This window comes from Dendropsophus ebraccatus, chromosome 9 (assembly GCF_027789765.1).
Source record: "Dendropsophus ebraccatus isolate aDenEbr1 chromosome 9, aDenEbr1.pat, whole genome shotgun sequence".
Lineage (NCBI taxonomy): Eukaryota > Metazoa > Chordata > Amphibia > Anura > Hylidae > Dendropsophus > Dendropsophus ebraccatus.
In genome coordinates, this window is record NC_091462.1 from 116,991,035 (window position 1) to 117,004,583 (window position 13,549).

Genomic DNA, 13,549 nt, shown 5'->3' on the forward strand with positions numbered 1-13,549 from the left:
GCCGGGAGGGGGTGAGAAGGGGGCGTTACGGGGGGTGCGGACTCAAAGTCCGCGCAATTTATCATTTTTTATGCGCAGAGATACGCTGAAAACCTACTCCACCTCTCAGGTGGCGTAGGTTTTTGGCTGTGCGCCCCGGCGCGCACGGGATTTATGTAGAGGCAGTCCACCTCTACATAAATCTCTGTAGCGCGGAGGACTTAATAAATGTCCCCCTATGAGTTAATACCCCAATGTCTCTATAGTAGCTGCATGAGAGGGGAGGAGAAAAACAGGTTAATATAGAGGATAGTATCCAACTACACACGAACATGGACGTTCTGAGAAGTAAAGTTTTGTTCTTCGTGGAAAACGTACTTCCGGTTTCTTCCTCTTCACTTGCAGGAGGTTGGAGAGTCCCCAAGTGAAAGTGAAAGTGTTTGAGGAGCAGGAGGAGCAGAAGGAGGAGGAGGAGGAGGAGAGGTAAACCAGGAAGGAGATGGAAGTAAAAATACTACACGGCCAAGAACTCTGCACAGAGGAGACAAAGAGGGAGGAGGACGACCTATAGAAGATGGACAACAACCAGCTGCGCCAAACTATCCGGGACTTCAGCCTTGACGATGGTCCTTATGGGAATCAGGGCTACTCCAGGGTGCTCCTCCAGCTCATTGGTGGTTTGGGTTATGGGAAATCATCATTCATCAACTCCTGTAAGTACGTCATGGACGAGGGAGAAGAGTTTAGAAACATTGCTGGCGCTATAGGCGGAGCTTGTGCTGGTACTCTGGTAAGGAAAGCCCATGACCTCACCGGGAATATCACCATAGTGGACAACAGGAATATGTACTTCACCAGCTTCAGGAACGCCGAGATGTACGCCCAACTGGGTAAGAAAACACTAAGGACATTATCATGTGTAAGAACTATAGGCCTGACCTCATTATATCCACATCTACATCATATAAGAGAGGTGACGTACAGTGGTATATAGAGGTATATAATACAGCGTACAGTATGAGGCTAGGGTCACACATGTGGTGATGGTATATAGAGGTATATAATACAGCGTACAGTAATGAGCAGCCAAGCCCCTACTGTTAATGACGGGCCGCCGCCATAGGACGGCCAGCCGCCATTAACCCCTTAAATGCCGCGATTGTGCCGCGACCGCAGCGTTTAAGTGTAAGTAACGGGAGCATCTCCTGCCACTTACCGATTGGGACCCCCGCAGCGTGTCTGTGGTGGTCCCGATCGCATTTCCTGACTGCAGGAGGTATACTGCTTACCTCCGTACAGTCTAATCTTCTCAAAAAAATTGCTTTTTTAAAATTACATTTTGTGTATAAAAAAACTTATAAAAAGTGATCAATCTGTCTGATCTAGAAAAAAATGTTACTAATAAAAACTAGAGAGCGAGGTGCAAAAAAATGACGCCCCGTACGACCCCGTAGGTGGAAAAATAAAAGCTATAAGCTATGTAAGCCATGTTACTTTTTTGGGCGGCGGCGGACAAGCGTGCGTCCTCGCATTCACCTACACCGGACACTGAGCACGGCGGGATTCCACGGTGGAGAGGTCTGTCACGGAATTACGTTAAAAGTTTTACTGCTAATAAAAATAGTAAAACATTAGAAAACCTAGTAACCTGCATATCGCCGTGTTCAGACCGACCTATAGAACAAAGAAAAATGCCAGTTTGACCATAAAGTGCATTACGTAAACATGGAACCCCCCAAAAACTTGTGGAATCACATTTTTTGGCCCAAATTCACCCCATAAATGATATTTTGGGGGTTCCATCATTCATTTTATGGCAGATTGAAAGATGCACCTGCTCCTGAAAAAAACAAGCCCTCACATGGCCCTGTAGCTGGAAAAATAAAAGGGTTATGAGAAAAAACGAAAATGCAAAAGTAACAATTGGCCGGTCCTTAAGGGGTTAACGTGCAACCTGCTGTGTCTGGGGGTGGGTACTATCACTCCTGGCTACCGTGACAAGTCACCCCAAAACACCTGAACCCAACGACTGTACACAACACCTGTACCCAGGGCCACGGCATATGTGACTGTATATACTGGCACTGCTGTATGGTGAGGTGGGGCACTGTGTAGCCTGTGGGGTTGTACTATTGCTATGTATTATATATATACTGCTCTCCATTATATAGTGTTGTGTAATATATATATATATATATATATATATATATATATATATACTGCTCTCTGCCAGTTCTGGGACATCTTTGTGTCTTCCTTATTTCCAGGAGGCTTCATCCCCTTGGATGAGCCGGTGAGATATTCGGACAACTTCACCGAGATGATGCGCAGGGTGGAAGATGCTGAACTGAACCCGAACTACTCCGACCTCATTGTCCCCGTCCTAGTATACAGGTGAGGGGCCCCAGAGACACAGAGTAATAGGGCCACAGCCTGTCCCCTGTACACATTATTCTGTAATCTGGGTCACAGTCGCCCGTCCTGTCTATGGGATGGAGTGTAGGAGACTGCTGCATTAACCTCTTAAGGACCAGGCAGATTTTTGATTCTATTTTTTCAACCTACAGACCCGTATGAGAACCGCATGCACTTCATTTTTCCAAAAAGTAAACTGCGAAACCGAAGAAAATTTATTTGTATGATGTTAAAAAAAGAAGCTTTGTGTTTGTGTCTTCCGTTATGTGACAAAACTGATGTTCCTCCGGTCAGAACGATTACGATAGGCGACTTATATAACTTTTATTTTATTAGACTGTATTTAAAAAATGTAACTTTTTGATCTTTCATAGATTTAGTTAACCTTGCTCTATTCTGCTCCTTATAGCGCTGTTATCCTTTGCGCTATGCGGCTGTGTGAGGCGTCATTTTTTGTGCCATGATCTGTACTTTCTATTGTTATTGCACTTGAGTATTAGCGAGTTTTTTATTCCATTTTATTTACATTTTTTTAGATGTCATGTGACCAAAAACAAGTAATTGTGCACGTTTGCATTTTTTGCGATTGCGCCGTTTACTGTTTAAGAATGCGATCATTTCATTGTTTGGGTGATGCTGCATGCGGTGATAACGTATATGTTTAAGGTACGAGCCATTCCCGATCCTGCACGGTAATCAACGTAATCCCAAAAAAAGCAAAAATGTAAAATTTCTGATTTTTGGTCCCATCACATCTAAAAAAAATTGAATAGAATGTCATCAAAAAGTGTCTTATATGGCTGGTGTGTGTGGCTCCCGGCCTCTTGGCCGTCCTGCTCCCTCGCCTGCTCCTCGGCCTTGCTTGCGTCCCTGCTTCCTAGGATGTGCTCACCAGCTCTGCTTATATTTAAAGGGCCAGTATGGCCTTAATTGTCCTCCATAGGCAGCCTGCCCCTGTGTAACGCCCCTTTGCACTGGCTTCTGTGTTGGAGTCTCTGCATGCCAGCCCTAGTGTTGCAGTCCCAGCTTTCCTGCCTGTGATTCCTACCCTGGGCTCCTGCACGGTGACTGCTGCCCATGGTCCTAGCCCAGGTTCCAGCCATGACTCCCGCTGCGGTCCTGCCTGCCTGCGTGTCTCCGGCTGCAACTCACCCACCGCTGCGAGCGAGCCAACCCAGGGGTAACAACCTGGGAGTCGCCTGCCTCAGCGACTCCAGCCTACCTTGTGGTGGGCACTGGTGAAGACCAGCAGCCCCTTAGACTCTGCTGGTGCAGTTTTCACCATCGCTAGCGCTGGTTCAGCAGATACACGGCTCCTGCTGTTAAAATATTCCTATTTTTTTTAATTTATGAAATGGTAAAAGGGGTGCTTTGTGCTTTTATTAAGATGGAAATGTTTTAATTATGAAAAAAACTTTTTTTTTTACAGTAAGTTGTAGCTTCACCAGGCGAATCCCATGCCCTGATTTAACAGTGATCAATGCAGTCTATATGTACCGCATTGATCAATCTTCTCAGAATTCCACTGCTGTAGACAGGCTGAAGCAGTCCCACAGTCAGGCTGGAGGTGTTTATTTCTTCTCCATCAAACAATTCATCATTTTTTTGTCATTTTATAGTATTTTGTATCTGTTTCTCTTTTCCAGCTGCATAGGTGTATGTGATGCGGACATGCAAGAAATGCAGGAGTTTATGAAGAATTGTATGATGATGACAGGTACGGTAATACTGAGGGGCGCTCTGGGGGATTCATCATAATGCGCCGGCATCAAAGTGGGCGCAACGTCACAGAACTCCGGCACAAACACCGACTGTGCACAGATATTGTGTGAGGGTTTACTGTCTGCACCCGCACAGAACGGACAGTGTGAATATGGCGTCATTGTGGTGCTGAGGGAAGCTACCAGCGGCATCAGAAAGGACAACACTTCACTGACATACAGAACCAGCCAAAGTGCCCCCCTCATACAGTACCAGCCATAGTGCCCCCCTCATACAGTACCAGCCATAGTGCCCCCCTCATACAGTACCAGCCATAGTGCTCCCCTCATACACTACCAGCCATAGTGCTCCCCTCATACACTACCAGCCATACTGCTCCCCTCATACAGTACCAGCCATACTGCCCCCCTCATACAGTACCAGCCATACTGCTCCCCTCATACACTACCAGCCATACTGCTCCCCTCATACAGTACCAGCCATACTGCTCCCCTCATACACTACCAGCCATAGTGCCCCCCTCATACAGTACCAGCCATACTGCTCCCCTTATACAGTACCAGCCATACTGCTCCCCTCATACAGTACCAGCCATACTCCTCCCCTCATACAGTACCAGCCATAGTGCCCCCCTCATACAGTACCAGCCATAGTGCCCCCCTCATACACTACCAGCCATACTGCCCCCCTCATAGAGTACTAGCCATAGTGCTCCCCTCATACACTACCAGCCATACTGCTCCCCTCATACAGTACCAGCCATACTGCTCCCCTCATACAGTACCAGCCATAGTGCCCCCCTCATACACTACCAGCCATACTGCTCCCCTCATACAGTACCAGCCATACTGCTCCCCTCATACAGTACCAGCCACAGTGCCCCCCTCATACAGTACCAGCCATACTGCTCCCCTCATACAGTACCAGCCATACTGCTCCCCTCATACACTACCAGCCATACTGCTCCCCTCATACAGTACCAGCCATACTGCTCCCCTCATACACTACCAGCCATACTGCTCCCCTCATACAGTACCAGCCATACTGCTCCCCTCATACAGTACCAGCCATAGTGCTCCCCTCATACAGTACCAGCCATACTGCCCCCCTCATACAGTACCAGCCATAGTGCTCCCCTCATACACTACCAGCCATACTGCTCCCCTCATACAGTACCAGCCATACTGCTCCCCTCATACAGTACCAGCCATACTGCTCCCCTCATACAGTACCAGCCATAGTGCTCCCCTCATACAGTACCAGCCATACTGCTCCCCTCATACAGTACCAGCCATAGTGCTCCCCTCATACAGTACCAGCCATAGTGCTCCCCTCATACACTACCAGCCATACTGCTCCCCTCATACACTACCAGCCATACTGCCCCCCTCATACAGTACCAGCCATAGTGCCCCCCTCATACAGTACCAGCCATACTGCTCCCCTCATACAGTACCAGCCATACTGCTCCCCTCATACAGTACCAGCCATACTGCCCCCCTCATACAGTACCAGCCATACTGCTCCCCTCATACAGTACCAGCCATACTGCCCCCCTCATACAGTACCAGCCATACTGCTCCCCTCATACAGTACCAGCCATACTGCTCCCCTCATACAGTACCAGCCAAAGTGCCCCCCTCGTACAGTACCAGCCATACTGCTCCCCTCATACACTACCATCCATAGTGCTCCCCTCATACACTACCAGCCATACTGCTCCCCTCATACAGTACCAGCCATACTGCTCCCCTCATACACTACCAGCCATACTGCCCCCTCATACAGTACCAGCCATAGTGCCCCCCTCATACAGTACCAGCCATAGTGCCCCCCTCATACAGTACCAGCGATAGTGCCCCCCTCATACAGTACCAGCCATAGTGCCCCCCTCATACAGTACCAGCCATACTGCTCCCCTCATACAGTACCAGCCATAGTGCCCCCCTCATACAGTACCAGCCATACTGCTCCCCTCATACAGTACCAGCCATAGTGCCCCCCTCATACACTACCAGCCATACTGCTCCCCTCATACAGTACCAGCCATACTGCTCCCCTCATACAGTACCAGCCATACTGCCCCCCTCATACAGTACCAGCCATAGTGCTCCCCTCATACAGTACCAGCCATAGTGCCCCCCTCATACAGTACCAGCCATACTGCCCCCCTCATACACTACCAGCCATACTGCTCCTGTGTTAGACCTCGGCCAGTATTGTTAGTTGTTGTGACGCCAGTGCTAGTCCAGCACCCATGTGTGATGTTGAAATCTGCTTTTGTAGCATGGCCAGTAGTGTTCCTCAATTGGTAACCTGCCGGGTTGTTTCCGGTCTCTTGGGCTCTTGTCTTTACAGTGGTGAGTGGCAACTGACCCACCCGGACCTTCGGTACCGCCACCCACAGAAGGGGAAAAAAGTAACCCAAGGTGCGCGGTGGTGTGTGTAGGTGCTGGTGCAGACAGAGATGAACAGAGTCCCATGCGTTAGTAGAAAAATATAACAACTTTACTGGAATTTTTGTAGGATCTGATTGGATAATAAGGTATTGTCCTCTCTGGGACACTGCGTTATTATAGGAGACGTCACATACAGGGCCGCAGGTCAGTACATACAGGGCCGCAGGTCAGTACATACAGAGCCACAGGTCAGTACATACAGGGCCGCAGGTCAGTACATACAGGGCCGCAGGTAACCACATACAGGGCCGCAGGTCACTACATATAGGGCCGCAGGTCACTACATACAGGGCCGCGGGTCACCACATACAGGGCCGCAGGTCACTACATACAGGGCCGCGGGTCACTACATACAGGGCCGCGGGTCACTACATACAGGGCCGCAGGTCACTACATACAGGGCCGCAGGTCACTACATACAGGGCCGCAGGTCACCACATACAGGGCCGCAGGTCACCACATACAAGGCCGCAGGTCACTACATATAGGGCCGCAGGTCACTACATACAGGGCCGCCGGTCACCACATACAGGGCCGCAGGTCACCACATACAGGGCCGCCGGTCACTACATACAGGGCCGCAGGTCGCCACATACAGGGCCGCAGGTCGCCACATACAGGGCCGCAGGTCGCCACATACAGGGCCGCAGATCGCCACATACAGGGCCGCAGGTGACCACATACAGGGCCGCAGGTCACCACATACAGGGCCACAGGTCACTACATACAGGGCCGCAGGTCACTACATACAGGGCCGCCGGTCACCACATACAGGGCCGCAGGTCACTACATACAGGGCCGCAGGTCACCACATACAGGGCCGCTGGTCACCACATACAGAGCCGCAGGTCACCACATACAGGGCCGCAGGTCACCACATACAGGGCCGCAGGTCACTACATACAGGGCCGCAGGTCACTACATACAGGGCCGCGGGTCACCACATACAGGGCCGCGGGTCACTACATACAGGGCCGCCGGTCACCACATACAGGGCCGCAGGTCACCACATACAGGGCCGCAGGTCAACACATACAGGGCCGCGGGTCACTACATACAGGGCCGCGGGTCACTACATACAGGGCCGCCGGTCACCACATACAGGGCCGCAGGTCACCACATACAGGGCCGCGGGTCACTACATACAGGGCCGCGGGTCACTACATACAGGGCCGCGGGTCACTACATACAGGGCCGCTGGTCACCACATACAGAGCCACAGGTCAGTACATACAGGGCCGCAGGTCACCACATACAGGGCCGCGGGTCACTACATAGTGTGTACAGTACAGTTGTATAACATCCGCTCGCATCTCTGTCTCTTACAGGAATCTTCCCCATTGTTGTCATCACCAATAAAACCCGAGGAGATTTCACTGAGGTTATAAAGAAGTTCTGTGATATGGGAGCGGAGGACATTATACCTGTAGAGAATTATACAGAGGAGGATCACATCAGATCTCCGGAGAGAAGCCGCGATATCCTGAGGGTCATTCATTGCGCCCTGGGAGATGTCAGATTCCGCCTGGAACAGCCCAGAAACCCCTGGGAAGACCGGGTGAGTAGGAAGAAGTTCCTGCTGGAATATATATACCGGGCTGACCTGGAGAAGAGAGAACATGAATGGAGAATAGAGGAAGAAAAGAGAAGGAGACAATACAGGAAATAAACCACATGAACAGAATGTAAAACGGTCGGGTGCGGCGCTCACAGTCTCTGATACGGGGGCCGAGGTGCACGGGCGTACAAAGCAGAAGAGAGAGAAACCATTAGAGAAAGGAACCTCAAGGCCTACCTAACCTATTCAGGCTCTGTTCACACACAGTATCACAATGGCAGGTATTTGCATGTTCCTGACAGAGGCAGAAACATTTGTTACCATACGGCCCATTCGGGGAGTGTCTGGAAATCGATGAAACATTGGTCTCCATACACACCAGGGATAAACCGACTGCATCCATTTGTGCACGGAAGATTAATAACGGACGCTGTTTGTTATTAATTGACCATTATTTTGCACAGCCGCACCGAACAACGTACCTTGTCAGTGCAGCAGTGCATTGATTTCAATGCCATCCAGGCAGGAAAAAAAAGGGTGCTGTTTTTTGAAAACAGCGGCCTTTATTTTAAAAAACAGTATGTGGTGTGAACATGGCCTTAATCTTAATGGCCTTAATAAGTGTTAAACAGTAAATTTGGTGGCAGAGGCTCCTCTCACCAGCCCTGGTGTCTGCAATGTCTCGGGAACGGCCTATGTAGCAGTCATCTCTCCGGTCTTTAGCGTGTTCTTCCTCTGGTGAGCGCGGCCTTGTTCCGGAGTAGATCCCACCCCTGGTGCAGTGTTTGTGTAGCGGTGCTTGGAGCTAGCCTCATGTCACGTCTCCTGTCACTGCTTGGCATGTAATGCTTCAATCCCGGAGCCCTGACAGGTTACAGCTTCATTATTATCATGCAGACGTGTTTCAGGGCCTCTTGCTACTTCCTCAGTGGCACCAAATGTAGATGTCTGTCCATGACAAGAACTGTCCAGAGCAGGAGCTTGTGTGCGTTATAGCTAACGATGCTTTCCAGGAGCTGTGCTGGATAGAAATGTTCATAGAAGGAAACTAGAACAACGGATAACCAAAGTATATATCATGCTACCATCTATTCATAGAAAGGCTGTGTGCTTACAAAACCTATGTGACTGCGCCCAATGATTGAGAAGCTTATAAAGACTTTTAACCAAATAATAATTATAGCTATATTATGGGTCTAAAGGCTGAGTGTCTTGTTTGCACTTTTTTGTTTGTTTGTTTTTTTGCCTTACAAATTTTACACACATGAATAACATCATATTTAGGGTCTTCCCACAAGATTTCACAGCCCTGTGCACCATCTGAGTGAGGGAGTGCTCCACCATTGTGTACACATAGGGGGGGATTTACGAAGAACGGCGTACAAGTACACCGGTCTTATATTAAGCCCCACCCCTTTTTCACAGCATGATTCTCTAAGAGGCGCACGCCCGGCTTCCAGCAGGTGTAAATTTGCGTCATGATTTGCGCCTTCCCATGATAAATGTGGGTCGGGAGGAGTCCAGGCCTCCTACGAGCCTCATCACCCCCCCCCCCCCAATGCTCCACCAGCATGGAATAACATCAATTTTCTCCCAGCAATGGATATTGGTAAATGAGGAGCATAAAGTGACACTTGCACAAATTTTTAGAACACTGTAAGAATGGAGTACAAGCACTGATTATGTAAGGGGCACACTGAGTTCACTAATGAAACCCAACTTGTATAACACAGTAGAAGTGGAGTGAGATCACTGATTATTTCAGATGCACGCTCCAGTCACTGATCCCAGTAAATTGGTATAAGTTCATAGGAGTTTACAGTGCCCAGTGAGTGAATAATATGGATTGCGTCTTCATTGGTCCCAGTCAATTCCTATAGGCTCCCAGTTACTTGGTAAACTGGAAACTTGATTGGAATCTACAACAGTTACTGACAATGGGTACTTCTATTCGCTCCTCTCCTCTCTGTCCCTATCTCTGTTTATCTCTCCTATCCATCTCTTTATCACTCTGTTAGTCTCTCTGTCCCTGTATCGCTCTGTTAGTCTCTCCCTCCTATCCTCTCCTCTGTCCCTATATTAGTCTATTAGTCTCTCCTCTCTGTCCCTATATATCGCTCTGTTAGTCTCTCCCTCCTATCCGTCCCTATATCGCTCTGTTAGTTGCTCCTCTCTGTCCCTATATTGCTCTGTTAGTCTCTCCCTCCTATTCTCTCCTCTTTGTCCCTATATCACTCTGTTAGTCTCTCTCTACTCTGCTGTAACTGCCTGCTGCCATCCTGCTCTCTCCCCGACACACTGCCAACTGGCCACCTCTGTTACTAAACCTCCTTATAAAGAGGGGGAGGTGCAGACATCACAGAGGGGCCTGCATCTGATTTGACAGACGCTAGGGATTATGGTTAATCCCCTTCTCCCACCCAGTGACACTCCACCAGACAGCATGTGCGGCCGCCATTTATTTATTTTTTTACAAATTTCCTTAACGAATAGGCAGGAAAGCGAATTAACAGCCCGATGCGCAGCGAATTTTACTTAGCTACATTCACTTTTCTCATCTCTAATTGTGAGTTATCAAGTCTAACAACTCCAGTTCTGGGGGGAGGAGAAGGCAAACTCCAAGCTCGTGCTGGGGACAGTCTGGCAGCTACCATGATATGATGTACAACCATTGTGACACAGGGCGAAATCCAAGATTGTAAGTGAAGGATCAATGTGTTGAAGCTAAATTTATCTCTGAGATAAGATTAAGAATATCATCCCAGTACGACCAAAGATTGGCCACAACCTCTCCATCACACTAGAATAGGTGGGTGTGATATGAGAGAACCCGGAGGGGTGAGGAACCATCTTACTTGTTTAAAGATTCACCGGAGCGTCAAACTCCTCTGCTCATTAGAGAAGCCATACCCAACTCCTCGTCCTAGTGACACTTATTGGCCAATTTTCTGACATTTCTTTAAATCTACATAAGACAAACTCCTCCACTCCACGCCTGATAATTATAGGTCCAAACCTATATTAACGATCAGCCGATGATCATTGTCATCAGCTGATCGTTGTGCTTATTACACGGCCGGATAGGGCCGATTATCGTTCCGTGTAAAAGGACCCTAACAACTACACTGCAAACTGGGTGGAGCAACTGTATGTGCCTTGTACCTGGAAGGTTTCTCCCGTGCTGTGTGAACTGAATGAATTGCAAGGATCTTCGGGGACCCGGCTGCAGCACAGACATCGATTACCACACCATTTTATAGTCCCAAGTGCCTGGTGGTTGCTGCAACCAATTGTATTTTTATTCTGTAGTCTACTAGGGGCCAGTTGGTTACGGAAGCTTTTGGTTTTAGGAAATGGAATATTTGGATGTTTTGGAATAGGAGGTTTTAATATCGGGTCATTCAGAAGGATTGGCCAGCTCCGTTCTAGGTGTTTCCCGATGTCCTTTGCTCCACAATTATATTCGGTAATGAAACATACTGTATATTATATTTATTTCTACCTACTTTATAGGTCTTCTTTTTTCATTTTAGTTAGTATTTTAGTTTGGGAGATTTTTTTTACTTTTATTGTGTGCCCCTTTTATAAGTTGTTTAGGGGATCCTTTTTGGGAAAATCGATATTTAACTAAATTTGGATAAACTGGATTTTTAAGCTACAATTTTTCCTTAAGCGTTGATACTGGTCAGGGGGCACATTTGTTAACCACAGAGGTGAGTGGCAGCTGTTATACTCCAAAATACGATTGACATCTACACTTTTAGGCTATGTTCACACTACGTAAGTTTCCTGATGTAGCGTGGTCCGTGAATAAGCGGACGGAGATTTCCGTAGTTTGCATACAATGGAAAGTATACAATGTACGGCTGCACAGTTCACACTACGTAAGAACTTACGCCCGGATCGTATGCGGCGCCGTAAAAAATGAACCAGACCATTGTTTGAGGACGAAAATGCCGTAACTTACGCCCGTAGCGTAACATGCGGTCCCGTACGTAGTGGTGATTTCTTCATTTTTTGCACTTTGCTTTGCCAATCCAAAAGGTTCTGTGGGGTGTCCGGGGCTAGGCGAAGATTTCCAAGTAAAAGGCTGCTGTCAGATCGCTACGTACGGCGCTCGGGAAGCGCAAGTAGACTACGGGCGTAAGTTCGTGGACCGTACGTAGCCGGCCGCAACTTACGTAAATCCCCGGCCAGAGCTTAACACGTATATGTCCGGCCGCGAAAAATATGCGGCCGGACATATACGTAGTGTGAACATAGCCTTAAAGTGCGTTTTTGTAATAATGGAAGAGTTACTAGATTTGCAAATCTCTAGAGCTAAAATGTTATACTATCAGTACCGGAATTCAGGGTAAACTGGATGCCCCACATGTTATTGTTCCCATTGTTTCCACAAAATGTACTGCCTGTTCTTCTGACCCTGTCCATACCATGAACAGATCATCAATATACCTGCGATAGTAAAAAACGTGATTAGAATAGTCAGGGAACTGTGTTACAATCTATTCAAAGAACACCATAAATAAGTTTGCAAAACTTGGTGCGAATGGAGTGGCCATCGCACATCCCCTCCATGGTGTAAAATATTAATCTGAGTAGCATGTAAATTGGGATTACAGTGCAACACTGTATCAAGACCTATATCAATATCAATATTTGAGTATAGAGCAGTAACATTAAGTGTAAGAAAACAAAAGGAAGACGGGAGGGAGAGTGAATGTAACTCAGTGAGAGGCGTCTTTTAGGAACGAAGATAATGACCAAACATATTTCTGTAACAATAAATCTAAATAGTGGGAACGATTACAAGTTAGAGCCTACACCAGAACTAATGGGACCTCCAGGGGGATTAACCAAGCTTTTGTGAATCTTGGGTAAATAATAAAAATAAGGCAGGTTATTATTAGAGACTTGGTTAAAATATTTTCATCTATCGCACTCCCTGTTTATGGAATTTTAGGAACCATTGAAGTGAATGTGGCCATTCACATGATCCGTGCTTTGACCCACACTGCGAAAAAATAGTCCTTGTGCGGATCGCGGCACGGATCACCCCCACCCCGCCACCCGGCAGCGGAGATGACAGGAGAGCATGATGTATTCTCCTGTCATCGCATCTCCTACTCACCTATTCTCCCCGTGCTGACCGCCGTACATGTTCACCAGAAGTGGCCTTTGGACTTTGCCCCTCTGCCATTCTGTCTCGCACCCCCTCCCGATAGTCTGTAAGCTGATGCATGCGAGCAGGGACCTCACTTCTTCATCTATTGATAATTATATGTAGATCTCTGTAATGTCTGATTTCTGTCTATGTATGTACCCCCAGAATTGTAAAGTGCTGCGGAATCTGTTGGCGCTATATAAATGAAAATTATTATTATTATAAGTGGCCGGGACTACACTGTCTTCTTCT

The 13,549-nt window shown here is 47.9% G+C and overlaps 1 protein-coding gene across 1 annotated transcript; it reads left to right on the top strand.

Moving 5' to 3' along the window:
- Nucleotides 1-403: 403 nt before the first annotated feature.
- On the top strand, nt 404-9,523 carry LOC138801650 (uncharacterized). The gene is made up of 4 exons (XM_069984690.1): nt 404-869; nt 2,247-2,373; nt 4,041-4,111; nt 7,904-9,523. Exons 1-4 carry the CDS (start codon nt 554-556, stop codon nt 8,242-8,244), a joined length of 855 nt encoding a protein of 284 aa, XP_069840791.1. The 5' UTR covers nt 404-553; the 3' UTR covers nt 8,245-9,523.
- Nucleotides 9,524-13,549: the final 4,026 nt, after the last annotated feature.

Coding starts and splice junctions, on each gene's coding strand:
- LOC138801650 (XM_069984690.1), top strand. CDS start 554: ATGGACAACAACCAGCTGCGCCAAACTATCCGGGACTTCAGCCTTGAC. Junction 2,374..4,040: donor GTCCCCGTCCTAGTATACAG/GTGAGGGGCCCC, acceptor TCTCTTTTCCAG/CTGCATAGGTGTATGTGATG. Junction 4,112..7,903: donor GAATTGTATGATGATGACAG/GTACGGTAATAC, acceptor TGTCTCTTACAG/GAATCTTCCCCATTGTTGTC.